Here is a 15,746-nt window from a genome sequence, read left to right as displayed (position 1 = left end):
TAACCTTTGTCTAACGTGTAGGTCTTCATATCAGATAGTCAGCAAGCATCAGAGAAATCAAATGTTCATGTGCCTGCACACACACACACACACATGCACGCACGTGCATGCATACACACCTCTTCACTCCTCTAAATAATCTGTAGCCGATACAAACCCTAAACATATTGATGCATATAAAATATATTTTAATTCTTAGATTGTAGAAAAATATGGAAAATTCCTAAGCCAGAGGCTCATGTTGGATGGTAGCAAAGGTAAGACTATTGAATGAAATCAATCATTTGAATAAAAGGAGAATATGATTAAAGCTGGAGTTTTTAATATTTCAATCCTTGATAATATTATCCAAGATTGTTAAACTTTTATTTTTTTCATGAATACATTTTCTTAGTATAAACAAATGCTCAAGTGGTAATGTTACCTTAACACTTATACACACATATCCAAAATAGCGATTTTAAGGGAAGTCCAGTCTTGGAAATCATAAACTTGAATTCAATGAGAAGCAGATATTATTATCCCTGTGGCTTGAACTCAGAACTATAAATAAGACCTTAAACTGAGCCTTTAAGTAATTTTGCCACATGATGAAAATCTGGCGAAGAAGCTACATTGATGCAGATGATATAAGAGGTATGGCAAAATATAAAAGATGGACCAGTTTCTTCATATTTTAAACATGTTTGCCTCACAAGAGTTGAGGGATTTAATTACCTTTTTTTGAATCCTGTTGTGTTTTTCTGGTAAGACTTAGTTCGGCTTTTATTATTCATTTCTGTGGCTGTACAGAATGAACTGCAAAACAGAAAAACACCAGGCACATAAGGAACTAATTAAACTCAGGACTCAGTTAAGAATGAAGGAGGGTCTTGGTTCTGTGCCATATGCAAAAGTAAGGGGCAACATTTAATTTTGCTTTTGTGCTGTTTAATATACCACCTAAAGTAGCCCTTACAAATCATGGTTCTCAGCTGGGTCCTCCAGCTTGCTGGTGTTCCATGAAGGTCCACAGTAACCTGAAGAATATATGAAATACAAGTCACAGAGGGAAAGGACAGTTTTTAAAAACTTAAGTTGCACTATAGAGATGTTAACTTGAAAAAGTATGGAAATACTGTTACATTATAACGAGGTTTGTTTTTTTGTTTGTTTCTTTGTTTAGCATTACCAAGTAAACTATAGGAAGTCCAAGGAACTTCACTTTGTAAATGTAGTCTGTGAAATAAAGGATTTGGGGCGATGCTGATAGTTTTACGTACACAGCTGATTTCACACATCACAACGTTGTTAAATGTTGAGAGAAGGAAATATAGATCCACAAACCCTTATATAAAATTCTCAAAGTCAGATGTGTTTCAGAATTCAACATTTTTCAGATTTTAAAAAGACAGGCTAGGTGCAGTGACTCATGCCTATAATCATGGCACTTTGGGAGACCTAGTCAGGAGGATTGCTTGAGGTCAAGAGTTCAAGACCAATCTGATCTTGAATTCCATCTCTACAGAAGTATTTAAAAATTAGCTGGGCATGGCAGCACAAGTTTGTAGTCCTAGCTACTCACAACCCTGAGGCAGGAGGATTGCTTGAGCCCAGGATATCAAGGCTGCAGTGAGCCATGATTGTATCTTTGCACTCCAGACTGGGCAATAGAGGGAGAACTTGTCTCAAAAAAATTTTTTTAAAGTAAAAAGATACTGTGGGATATAGGTCATTTTTTATTTAACACCTATGGCAGTGTTTGTGGGGAGCAGCACTTATTAAACAGATCAATACAGCAAAATGTACAAATACTCACACAACGGAAGGAAGAGCATAAATAACCGCATTTTCATCATGTCAGGGCATTTTGCCAACAACTCTGTTCTTAGGGCTTTCTGGATTTAAGAATTCTAGTTAAGAGATTGTGGACTGTCATTGCCTAATGGTTTTCCAAGAAGGTATGAACATCCACATTCTTCCCCCGACCCGCCCCGAAATTTACAGGTAATTTCTTGGCGTGTCTTAGTCTTCTTCAAACCAGTACCTAGTATGGTGTTTAACTTCTAGTGAAGAAAAGATGTTTAAATTGAATTGCTTTAGTAAAAACAACACCATCAAGAACAGAACCAAAATAACATGTGGGGAGGAATAATCAGTCAACGATGACTTGGAAAAAATTTAAAAACAAAAATATGAGTTTTTTTTCACACACTGCAATTTGGTTTTGGTTTGAGTAGAAGGCTAAACTAAACATGATCTGTATTTCACAAGGCATTGGGTCCCCAGGTATTTGGATGACTAAGCTCTGTGCAATCAGTTACAGGTTTACAGAGTCCATCCAGTGTAAGAGTTAAAAAGACCAAACTAAACATGTTAGAAGTATTTTTCATACCTTTAGATGACAATGCCAGGAGCTTACTCACATTCAGAGTACAAGTCAAGGATTCTTCTAGCCTAGAGCTTTGTGAGGTTTTCCTGGAAGCATAAACCTCATCAGCTAAAATCTAATGTTTTTAAAAAGAACATTATGGATTTTTTTTCTGTCACTTATCGCCATAAAACAACAGCAATTTTTTCTAATTAGACTTTGATGACATTTGTCTAAACAGTATCAGACTTTGTCTTGAAACATGTCTTGGAGAGCAAGTCTTTTTTGGTCTAACACGAAACAGATGATGCATCCAGAATTTTCACTATTTACTTGCAAAAACTATTAGCTTGACCCACTCTCTTTGAATGACTCTGGAGAGATGCCCTTCTCCTCAGTTTGGGGCTACTAGCACTCTCAAACCCCGATGGCTGCTGGGCATGTTCCTTTACAGAACCATTATCCTAGAAGTGCATTTATCATCAGCTCTGGATTTCGACAAGGCCTAATGCATTTTCTCTAAAATCAAAACTCTCGTCTTTCAAAAATTATAAATATTTAGAGTAGAGAAAATGTTAATTCTGAGATGTATATGTTTTGTTTACCTTTTACTACTTATCACTCCTTTCAGACCATTTCTGTACCCTACCATTGTAGTATTTCTAAATTAGCCATCTGCTTCATTGTGTTGGCACTTTTTCTTAGAAATCTCCTTTGGTTTCCCTTAACATAAACAAAAAAGCTTTTTTGTTGTTGTTGTTTGTTTTTGTTTTCTTTACTTATCTCACTTCATTCCCCTTCATTCCTCACCCACCCCAGATAAACCTGTGCTTCAGCTTCACTGGACTCCTTGCTTCTCTAAAAACACCACAGCCTTAATTTTGTACCTTTGTACATACTCATCTTGCTGTTTGGAATCTATTTCACTCCTCAGTCAAACTCATATTTATCCCCCAGGCAAAAGTTCAAATGTCATCTTTGGAGGGAAACGTTTCCCAAGCTCTTCCCTCTGGGATCTTAAAACACTTTTTACATCCCTCTATACACGCTTAGTTTGTCCATGTTATGTTAAATATTCTGCTGAAATTCTACCCCTTCTTAGTCTTTGTTATAGCTTCTCCAGAACATCTTATATTGACAAACACAACAAACACAGTTTCAGTGCTCTATAAAATGTACCTTGATTACAAAAAATGAATACATTTTATGAATTAATAAGCAAATTTCTTTTGAGCAAGTTTCAGTTCACAACATACTGTTTAATAAGGAACTCCATGGAGTCTCTTTAGAACAAATAAATATTTTTCTTTGTGAACACAATTTATGCTATGAGGCAGTGTCATATGATTTCTGTGCAAACAGCACTATCCGTCATAATGAAAAGACGTACAGGTCTTTCTCAACAGTTGTGTTTTGAAAAATCCCCTGATATGTGATGAAGAGTGATCCAAGTTCTAGGAAATGCCAGCAATTAAGGATTATGAGAATACCAAACACTTGTGCTAAATAGATGAACTTGAACATTGCACACAATTCATAGACTATATGATGCCTTAAAAAACAGTGACAAAGAAATCAGCCAGACCCTGACTTCAAAGTGGAGCTAAGCCTGGTGTCCTTGTAGTGCATATTGAGCTTGTACAAGGAACAGAGGTAGGATTCTCTTGACTGTTTTCTACTATCTTAAGGGCAGGATGCAGGACTCCCTGAGCTGCCATCCCATTCTGCCCACTCTCTCTGCTGTCTTACAGCATGACCAAGCAGGACCCAAGGCACCCCCAGGACCAGACCACTTACTTAATCCAGACCAGGAAAAGACAACCTACTTGGTTATATTCTCTCACAGGGTTAAGAAGAAATATTCACTCTAACTTTGGTAACACAACAGCTGAGTAAAACAAAGTGCCCCAGATGAAACACACTATGGTTAGTCCAAGACATTTGTATTTAAGGTAGTTGACTTCGTGTCTCTCACCCTATGTTGGCCATTTCTGACCACCACTTTTCTTTTTTCTAAATTTTTATTTTAGCATTCTCACTTTCAACTAGGGTGGCTTATACTCTTACTGAAATTTTACTGAAATTGATATCCTGTAGCATGAAATCATCTATCAAACTTCCCCTTTTTAGTGTGGAGTGGTGCTTAGTATATTTCCTTTTCTCTACACATTATTTTATAATTTGTTCTGCAATCTTGAAATAAAAGTTTTTATACTTTTGTCTTTTGATTTTAAATAATCCTGTTTTCTGACAAGATTTATAGCAAAACTTTAGGAATTTAGGACTCCCAAATGTCATATCTGAATATGGTACCCCATTATTAGGAATTAGTAATTTCTAATAATTGTTCACAACAATTATTGTAGCACAATATATATTTATGCAAAAATTACAAAATTTTAGAACATCCCCACCCTAATTCCTAATAATTGGGTACAACATCCAGTTATTAGAAAGAGAATGAAATTGTAATTTTTACATAAATATATATTGTGCTGAATACTCAGGGAGCTTTCTCAATATGAAGATTCAAGTTTTCCTCTATCTCTGGAATATTGAGTTACTGACTTGTTTGTCTTCTCTCATGGCGCCAATTCTACACTACCTTTATTACAATGCCATTATAAAATCTATTAGTCAGGTAGTGTTATTTCTCCAGTTTTGTTATTTTTCAAAATTTTCTTGAAAATTCTAGGTCATTTGCATTTTCTATGAATTTTAATATCAGCCTTTCAATTTTTTTTAAAGCCTTCTGGAATTTTTTTGTTTTTTTTTTTTTTGTTTTTTTGACAGAGTCTTGCCTTGTTGCAATCTAGGCTCATTGCAACCTCTACTTCCCAGGTTTAAATGATTCTCCTGCCTCAGCCTCCCAAATAGCTGGGATTACAGACACATGCCACCACTTGCAGCTAATTTTTTTATTTTTAGTAAAGATGGGGTTTTGCCATGTTGGCCAGGCTGGTCATGAACTCCTGACCTCAGGTAATCCACCCATCTCAGCCTCTCAAAGTGATGAGATTACAGGTGTGAGCCACCATGCCTGGCCACCCCTCGTCTTTTTTAACTTTCTGTGAATCACTACTGTTTATCCCTTCTTTGAAACTTCTTTACCTTATTTAATTCCATGGGCAATATTTTCCTGGTTTTGCCCCCAACTCCTTTACACCAGCTATAAAAGCTAGCATAGTATTTCCTAAAATGTGCTCCAGAGAACACTACATCCTCAGGTTATTAATTGGCAAAAAAATCAATATAACAATTTAAAAAATATAATAAAAAAGACATTCAAATAAGTTTGGGCAACATAAACTCAAGATTCTTTACTGTGAAGTCATCAATATACTAATGTGCCTTATGTATTATTTGGCAGGGGTTATGATATATGGCTTTTACCAAACATACTTGTTTTCAAAATCTTTTCCATGGGGATTTTTGCAGAAACATTCAGAAATCCTTTCAAAAACACCAAGATGGTGATATAATAACAAGTAGTGGGGCATTAAAAATTGCCATGCTGCTGTGCTGCCCAGAGCAGCGAATAATACAGTCAGGATGGCTAAAGGTGACCCCAAGAAACCAAAGGACAAGATGTCTGCTTATGCCTTCTTTGTGCAGACATGCAGAGAAGAACATAAGAAGAAAAGCCCAGAGGTCTCTGTCAATTTTGCAGAATTTTCAGAGAAATCCTCTGAGAAGTGGAAGACAATGTCCGGGAAAGAGAAATCTAAATTTGATGAAATGGCAAAGGCGAATAAAGTGTGCTATGATTGGGAAATGAAGGATTATGGACCAGCTAAGAGGGGCAAGAAGAAGGATCTTAATGTCCCCCAAAGGCCACAGTCTGGATTCTTCCTCTTCTGTTCAGAATTCCACCCCAAGATCAAATCCACAAACCCTGACATCTCTATTGGAGATGTGGCAAAAAAGCTGGGTGAGATGTGGAATAACCTAAATGACAGTGAAAAGCAGCCTTACACCACTAAGGCGGCAAAGCTGAAGGAGAAGTATGAGAAGGATGTTGCTGACTATAAGTCAAAAGGAAAGTCTGATGGTGCAAAGGGTCCTGCTAAAGTTGCCCAGAAAAAGGTGGAAGAGGAAGATGAAGAAGATGAGGAGGAAGAAGAGGAGGAGAAGGATGAATAAAGAAACTGTTTATCTGTCTCCTTGTGAATACTTAGAGTAGGGGAGCACCATGATTGGCATGTCTTCTTTGAGAAGTGTCTTATTGAGAAGTGTCTTATTTGAGAAGAACTCTCATTAGGTTTAATTACAAAATTTGATCACGATTATATTGTAGTCTCTCAAAGTGCTCTAGAGATTGTCAGTGGTTTATATGAAGTGGCCATGGGTGTCTGGAGCACCCTGAAACTGTATCAAAGTTGTACATATTTCCAAACATTTTTAAAATGAAAAGGCACTCTCGAGTTCTCCTTAAAAAAAAAAAAATTACCATGTCTAGCAGGGGGAATCAGAGTAATTTTGCTATCTTCCCATTCCTCAGTTTCCTCATCTATTTTATTATTTTACCATGTTTCCATTTTTTCCTGTAAAATTAGATTACATTTTGTTATTCAATATAACATTAATTCATAATTTATCAGCTTTACTGAACTACATATCTTTATAACAGTTACAATAGTCCTGAAATTTCAGCATCATATTACTTCATATGACAGATATTTTCCTCTGAGCAGCTAATGGGATTACTTTTAGTTAATGATGTGTATTAAAAATAATTTTAGGGGAGAGAGCAGGAGTGAAAATGGTGTTAAGAAAGCAAAATCACCTTAGATGAAAGCATACCTCTGAATTACAAAACTGTTCCAACCTTCCATTGTGTGGTCAGAGGGAAAAACTGGACCTCAAAGTACCAATTATGGGTTACAGCTGGCCTGTTCAAGATGACTAGAAATGCTCTGCATTAAGGATACAGACAGAACATTGTGGTTAGACTTGGAGCTAGATATGCACTTAAAAAAACAGTGGGATTAAACCAAACTCCCTCCACCTGAAAGGAGGATGACTTCAAACTCAAGTGAAAGCATTAGTTTCCAGTTAACATGACAGAGTGGCCTAATCAATAATGAATTGCAATGAGTCCACGGGCCATTCTGCCTTCCTTGATCAATATGGTTTCTGACATCTTTATGGAGTGCTGCCAGAAGTGATGCTCCCTAACTCCCAGGAGGAAAGTTGCCAAGACACACCAAGGTCTCCATTTATGAAACTGAGAAAGTAGACACTATCATTTGGCATTTAAGAACCAAGGTGGGAGGGAGGGAGGAAACAAGCCACCATTAATTTAATGTTATATTTTTCTGTGATGAAAACAAAATGCAAGAGCATTTATGCTTGATAAACGAAGAGAGATAACAGTTTATATTTTGTGTTCATTTTACGTGTGATTTATTTAACAAACTTTCTACACTGATTTTTAACATTGGCTTGACTCACATTTTCTTACTATTTACTTGCAAAATAAATGTTTTCAATGTAGTTTTAATATAGAAAAGTTATGTATTTAATTAATATGAAATGAATATGAAAACATTTATCTAGAATCAAAAATGTGAGGTATAACACAAAAGGAAATATAGTTTTTCCTTATTAAGTATGTAAGATACTTGATAGTTTCTGTCTGCTGGGTGTTTTAGAACAATAAAATCTTTTCTAGTATTTTTTGCATATTTAACCACAATAAATGGCCTAGAGGCCAGCCTGCTTAGCTGTCATGGTGGAGAATATTATCAGTTCAGGAAGACAAAGTATCTTTCTTTTAAAAATCCTTATTCATTGTAATTTTGATATGAAAGATGTTACAAATGCCCCAGGAGAAAGATTTCCATTGGAAAGCTGATTATACACCCAGATCCTCAAAAGTATGCTTTCAGAAATGTATGGTTAAGGGATTAACATCTTAGCTTACGTGATGATCGATTTTATGAGTCAACTTGGATTGGCTACCATACCCAGTTATTCAATTAAACACTAATCTTGGTGTTGCTATGTAGGTATTTTGTAAATGTGATTAATGTTTACAATCAGTTGACTGTAAGTAAAGGAGATTAGTCTTGATAATTTGGATGGGGCTCATCCAATCAGTTGGAATTTCATTTTTTTTTTTTTTATAAAACTGAGGATTTTCTGTTAAAAAAAAAAAAAAGAAAGAAAGAAAGAAAGAAATTCCACATGTGTACTACAGCCTCAGCTCCTGCCTGAGAGTTTCCAGCCTGTCCCATAGATTTTGGGTTTGTCTAGCTAAGCCCCATGCTAAGTCAATTACTTGCAATAAACACAGACACACTCACTCACACACTATATATATATATGTGCATGTATGTTTGCAATTAGAATATTTTATGTCTAAACTGAAATGCATTAATTTTCTTTTTGGTAAGAACTAATTGCACAATGTAATTGTGTGTGTGTGTGTGTGTGTGTGTGTGTGTGTGTGACACTGGTTCAGTTTCTCTGGAGAAACCCTAAATGATAGGGAGCACATACCATGTACATTGTCCAGCTTTTCTTCAAAGACACTTCTGCTCTTTCTGAAGAGTCTGTACCCTCTCCTTCTCATCATTAATTAGCACAGCACCCTGCTTATTTTCTTCCTAAAACTCATGATAATCTGCAAATTAAGAGAAAATTTAACTACTTACTGTCTTTCTACATAACTGAAATGAAATTTTCTGAGGCAAAGCACCCTCTCTCATTCATTGAAATATCCTCAGGATGTAACACAGTGCCCAGATCATAGTAAGCACTCAGTTTGTTGAATAAATGCAACACAGAAGTATTATCACATTGAATCTTCATAAAGCCTCTGTCATATGAGGCCTATTATCCCCATTTTACAAACGTTAGAAAAATTAAATCATTTGTTTCAAATCACACAACCAATAAATGATGGATCTGGAATTTTAAACCAAATTGTCCTATTTCCAAATTCATTCTATTTCCTTTATATTATATTGTAAATTTGGACTTTTTATTAAACTTAAATCCTAAAATGTATCAGATTCTCAAATACTATGCAAAACAGCAAAAAGAATCACACAGAGTATAATCAGAGATACCTATAAATAGCTTTATTACTCAGCCACGTGCATGCCCATAGAAGAAGCAATTGTATGGGGGTTATTCCTGCTCGAGAGTGTGGGAGGAGGCATCACGAGAAGGAAGCCATTCAGGTGGGTCTTGAGTTTGTGGGCTGCCATTGTGAAGATCAGTTTATATCTGAGACAATACTGACAAATACATAAGCATTTGCGGTTAAGAATGTTTGAGGAATTGTGAAATTGAATTATTTTAGATAGTGAGATACATGAGTGGGAGAGGATAGATAGATATCTATACTGGCTATGAAATGGACTTAAAGTCTAGACTTAATCCTGTGCATAGCTGTAGCTATGGTAGGCCAGGTATCATGTTTGTTTCATACTGTAAATGTAAAATGTCACTTAAAGATCATTAACAAGGTTCATCTTTGAAGGTGAAGAAGTTAATAACCATTTGGAGCAGAAGATAACTCTCATGAGGCTCTTTCAGCATGTTATTCCAGTCCTCCAAGAAACAGATACTGAGATAGGACTAAATATGCAGAAATTGTATTAGAGAACACAACTGTAAGAGAAAACGAGAACAGAGCGCGAAACTCTGACTAAAAAAAAAAAAAAAAAAAGGTCTGACCCCTGGTGAAGGAGACATGGAGTAGAAATTGAGTAGCAGCCGGGCGCGGTGGCTCATGCCTGTAATCCCAGCCCTTTAGGAGGCCGAGGCAGGTGGATCACCAAGTCAGGAGATCCAGACCATTCTGGCCAACATGGTGAAACCTCATGTCTACTAAAAATACAAAAATTAGCTGGATGTGGTGGTATATGCCTGTAATCCCAGGTACTCAGGAGGCTGAGGCAGGAGAATCACTTGAACCTGGGAGGTGGAGGTTGCAGAGAGCTGAGATCACACCACTGTACTCNCTCAGGAGGCTGAGGCAGGAGAATCACTTGAACCTGGGAGGTGGAGGTTGCAGAGAGCTGAGATCACACCACTGTACTCCAGCCTGGGTGACAGAGCAAGACTGTCTCAAAAATAAAAAATAAATAAGTAGGCACATCCCAAACTGCCAGATCATGTATGAATGTTCAGCCAGGCCATCAAGAATCCTTGAGTAAAGCCAACCATCAGAAGAGTTTTGAATCTTCCGAGAGGACCTGCTTTTGCCTTCCTGCCCTGGTCAGTAACGAACCAGTCTTGGTTTGTGGGAGGCGTCACAAAGCAGTGTCTGTTCTCCTGGTCAATAGTGCTGCATGTAGTTGAAGGTCTGTGAGACACAGTCTTTACTTACACACTTTACATGCCCTGTGCCCTTACAGAATTAAAACACTTTTTTGCCTTAATTAAAGCTTTACATTGGAGACTTCTTGAAAATTGTTACTCACTTTTGGAAGTGGTAGGTGACTTTTTATGCAATTATTCCTCAACCAAAGCTAATAAATGTATTTCACAATTACACACAAAGTTCTCTAATGGTGAAAAGCTGAGCGTGTGTTTCCATTTAGTTGCCTATACCTGAAGATACATCCCTTCTTTTGTGAAAGGAAGACAAGAACTCGCACATGGCAACCTATGGAAGGGAAAGGAGAGATTTGAAAAAGACAGTGAATGCTTACTCAGAATCATGATCTCATCAAATTAAATCTTTTCATATTTGTCATTATTTTTGTGCCCATTTTACTAAGTAGAAACTGAGGCTCAGTGAACCTTATATAACCAAAATGGATCAAAGTCAATAATGGTTGTGTTCCCTCCTCTCTCCTATGCTGCTTTTAGATGCTTAACGTAAAGGGCGAGTGTGTCATTTGAGGAAGGGATGGAAAAAAGAGACTGATGGTTCACAGGACAGAATTTCACTTCTTTTGTAGGTCAGTGCTGCTCCGTTTCACTAGGAGAGCAGTTTTGGAAGTGTGAACACAGTGCCAGTGGGGAACAAATAGAAACTGAGTGAGGCAGCACATAGGAGGTAGCATGATTAAGAGGCTCCCTCAACAGCTACTGATCCAGCCTTGAGGGGACGTACTACCTCTTTCTCCTCCCCTCTAAACAGATGTCAATGGATTAAAAAATCTGAAGCTGCCTTTCAGATGTGTTTTCCCAGGTATCAACCCTGCGAATCTTCTATCTTCTGAAGTTCATTAATGACTTATTACATTGGTTCATATCAATACAATATGACCTTCACACTTTCATTCTTTCATTCACTTTTGTCCACTTAGTGGACAAATTCTTACTGCTTACCAACTTCTGTTCCATGTGCCATGCTAAGGGCTTGGACATAGCAGTAAGTCAGCCTTGGTTCCTATCCTCATGGAGGCTATCCTCAAGTCACTACAGCAATTGCACTTGCCAAAACTGGCGTGTGACTTTTTGTGCATTTATTTTAGATTTTAGTGTAACCATGTTACATTTTGCAGTATGTGTTTTTGGAGAACACTAACAAGACTCCCCCCCCCCTTTTTTTTTTCCTTTTGCATTCCACCCTTACCCCATTCTTACACACACACACACGCACGCACACACACACACACACACACACACACACACTCCTAAAACGTAGTCTCCAAACAGCTATGAAGTTTCTCTTTCTCACTGTATCTGATAGTGGCCATAAACTCCAGACTCCATAGTGTGACCTACAAAGTCCTTCTCTATGTGACTGACTTTCTAGATACATCTCTGGCTATTTCTCCTTCCACATTATACTCTGTGTCACACAAAGACACACTAGATTCTTCTCAATTCTCTTTACACAGAATGACTTGCTTACCTTTTTCATTAGGCAAACCCTTACTGACCCAATTCAAATGTCTCTTTTGTCTAAGAAGCCTTCACCCTGTCCTCCAGGAAACAGGTCTTCTCTTCCATGATTTACATGTGTTATGGCAAATATTGCATTGTATTGCAATAGTTTGCCTAACTACATTTCACCTGTTGTTTCTTGAGTTCCTGTAAGAGATCACATCTCTTTTTGTTTTTGAACTTTCAGTTCCTAGCAAAGTTCCTGAACCCTAGTAGGGAATGAATAAATGGCTAGTTAAATTGATTTAATTTGAAGCAAGACTGTGGTTAAGAAAACTTGATTTTGTTTGCTTGCAATGAGCATTAACCTCATGCAGAAATGTCATTTAACTAAATAAGGGTACCAGGTTTGCATTTTTTGATGACTAAACATTTAGATGAAAATCTAGTCAGGGTAAATCACCTTAGACAATTTCAAATAGTTAATTCTCAACATTTTATTAATTCTGGAGGCAATGACTGGACAATTAAAAAATAAAATATGAGTGACAGTGCTTAACATTTTAGCATTTCAAATACTATATATAATTGACCTCAAATACAGGATTTGCACAAAATTTGCAGTAGAGCTAAATTAAAGCCCCCATACTCTTTCAAAATAGCTGAATGTAGCCCACTACTGAGGCTGTTTATTTTTAAATGATATACAATGAAAACACTATAATTAAGAATGGGTAAACCCAGCTGTGCTTTGGGTTGATCAAATTTCTTAAAGTTGCTTTTTGACTATTTGGAGTCTGTGAAGACGAAAGTCTATGTTTCCAAGAATTTTCCCTCGATTTTTAAATCAGTGTTTATTTTAAAAGAAGTATAATCCATATGGTTTTGATTCCTCCACACTTAACTCATCCAACTGCAGTTTTGCAAGAACTATTTGAAGTCAAAAGCTTTTTAAAATTTTTATGAGCTTTTTTGTCTTTTTCTCCCCCCTCAGAAAAGGAAGCAATACTTGCCAAGTGTAAACAAAGTTAATCACCAAACAAACAGTTTTATATTCTAAAATAATGAAACCAGATTGGGTGCTGAATTTGACAAAACAGTTCTTTTATCCTTAGTGAAATTGTTGTCTAATCTCATAGAGAGACTGCCTTCTCTGAAAGACAGCCCCAGGCAACACCAGCGTTCTATCATTCAGATTCTCAAACCTTACACAGTAAAACAGTTGTTGTTCCACCTAGAGGTTAATCACAATGTCTTTATTTTGTCACAGAAGCCACCCAAGTACAATTTTAAACGTCATGACTACCCAGAAAATTTAGTAATAGAACATCTAAATGTTGACGAAATGCTGTATCTATGAATGAGCATCTCTCAGGACTGTCAGACCTTAGCAGGAAATCAAAAAGAATATAACACACACAACCCTATGGAAGCTCTCAAACTTGCATCTAGAAGAGCCCTCAGCAAACTACAGCTCACAGACTAGAAACAACCTGCCAACTGTGTTTGGAAATAAAGTTTTATTAAACACAGCCACACCCCTATATATCGCCCACGGCTGTTTTTGTGCTACGATGGCAAAGTGGAATCGTTGTAATAGAAACCACATGGTGAGCAAAGCCTAAAATATTTATTACCTGGTTCTTTACGGAAAACCATTGCTGACTCCTAACCTACATGATACATGGCTGATAACTCTCAGATTTGCAGCTCTGGAAATAACACAAAACTTCTCTGAATGCCATATTCTCACTCTAGATCAAGGATTAAAAGAAAATTTAAAATATATATTCTTAGTGATTTTTTAAAAGGTATTATTAGAAAACAAATGAATAAACATAGACTATTATAAATATACGCTATTTTTTGCATAAGCGAGAAGTGAACATTTGCTGAACATTTCCCAACTTCTAAGTTTTCTATGATTAAACATTTTGAGGATTTTAAAAGTACATACAATTCTCATAGCACTAAAGTATTCATGATGGCGATCACTTTGGCAAGGTAATTATTGTCTCCTTCTATTATCAATATAACAGAGAAATAGTAATTAGATGTCATAAGCCTTACTTTCTGCTAGATACCTTTGCTGGGCTTTTTGTATGTGCCTGTCTTATTATACTTAATTTTCATAAAAGAACTAATATGCTTTTTAAGCTCCAGGGGTCTCAGTTTCCTCTATTGTAAAATAGGGATAATAATATTACTTGCCTCATAGGGCTATTTTGAGAATTAAAGAAATTAATGCATGCAAGGTACTAAGGACAAGGCCTGTGCCATTTGCCAAACCCCAAAAGGAACCACTAGAAACAGGCTGAGCTAGCAGAGCCTAACTTATTAAACGTACTGTGGTCAAGGTTAATACCATTCTAGTCTTAGGATAGGAGAGTCTCAGCATGGGAAATGTCAGGAAAAATACACATATATACAATTTTGGCTGATGGTTTCATAAGGACAATTAGGATTGGGCAGTTAATGACTTGAGACTTACGGATTGGTAGACACAGTAAGGCAAGGGCCTTGGTACAAGTATGAATGAATAAGTGGTTAGTCTTACGAAACAAGTTATTTTAGTTCATTTATCTTCGAGGAACAATTATTTTCTGGCCTATGTTTCTGTATTTCTTACTGGGTCCCAGAATCTTTTAACACAGAAACAGGAAAGTATGTTGGTTTCAGTTTTCATATCAGAAGTACTAAGTTCAAAAATGTATTAACAATTATCATTGTCATTTTTATCATCATTTTTTTACAGCTGAGGTAGCTGAGACCTTGAAAGATTGGGAAATGTGCCCAAGGTCATATAGTTTAGATATTTTGACTGCTAGCATTTTGTTCACTTCCCAGTCCATTCATGTAAGTGTAGAATTAACAAGGTCTGTACTGTAAGCATCTGCTTGCTTAAATGGACCTTATTCAGAAAAAGAGAAAAACTGCATAGAGGAGAAATGTACTCTTCTTAATTATAATGTGTTGGTTTTTTTTTTTTTTTTTCTCTTGGAATCAGTAAGGTTTGATGGAACTGAGGGGCATGGGACTGGCATAGGTAGCAGTAATAGAGTGATGGATGGGTGCCATGGCTATCATATCAACTCTACCCCCCAAGAAAAACCCACAAAAAATATGTCAACCGGGCAAAGTTTAGTTTATCAGACCTACTGCAGTACAGTTAGTTCCATCTTTGAAGGAGAAGGTCAGATCCAAATATCTATCAGGTTTGAGATCTGGTTATAATTGGTTTAAGGTTAGTTCTTTCAAGATAGAAAATTGATTGGAATTATACAAGGTTTGTGGCATAAAGTTGATAGACACAATAAAGCAAGGGTCTTCAAGCAGTTCTGGTAAGTAAATGTTCGATAAATGAGCTATTTGCTAGGTGCGCAATCTATTGTCCTGATAGAAGAACTGTTTGTTTAAATTAGTAAACTATTTACCCAAATTGATTTGACCAATTTCATGAAACTAATAGTAAAATTATTCATTGGCCATATTCCTATCTGCCTTAGTGAGAATTCTCCTGGACTAAACATGTAAGCCATATTGACCCAGGTAAGCTCAGTTCTGAGTCCTAATAATGAAGGTATGCGGATGTAGGTGGTTT

At 36.6% G+C, this 15,746-nt stretch overlaps 1 protein-coding gene across 1 annotated transcript; it reads left to right on the top strand.

Annotated features, from left to right (window-relative positions):
• The first annotated feature begins 5,896 nt into the window (after window positions 1-5,896).
• LOC108317948 (high mobility group protein B3-like) lies at window positions 5,897-6,511 on the top strand. The gene has a single exon (XM_037745755.1). It carries the CDS (start codon window positions 5,903-5,905, stop codon window positions 6,491-6,493), a length of 591 nt encoding a protein of 196 aa, XP_037601683.1. The 5' UTR covers window positions 5,897-5,902; the 3' UTR covers window positions 6,494-6,511.
• The last annotated feature ends 9,235 nt before the right edge of the window (window positions 6,512-15,746 follow it).

The sequence above is a fragment of the Cebus imitator genome, unplaced genomic scaffold, assembly GCF_001604975.1.
Source record: "Cebus imitator isolate Cc_AM_T3 unplaced genomic scaffold, Cebus_imitator-1.0 Scaffold212, whole genome shotgun sequence".
NCBI lineage: Eukaryota > Metazoa > Chordata > Mammalia > Primates > Cebidae > Cebus > Cebus imitator.
Note: the sequence above shows the minus strand (reverse complement) of the source record. Positions and strands in the feature narration are given on the sequence as shown.

What these genes read in the sequence shown, in the direction of transcription:
- LOC108317948 (XM_037745755.1), top strand. Translation starts at nt 5,903, where the DNA reads ATGGCTAAAGGTGACCCCAAGAAACCAAAGGACAAGATGTCTGCTTAT.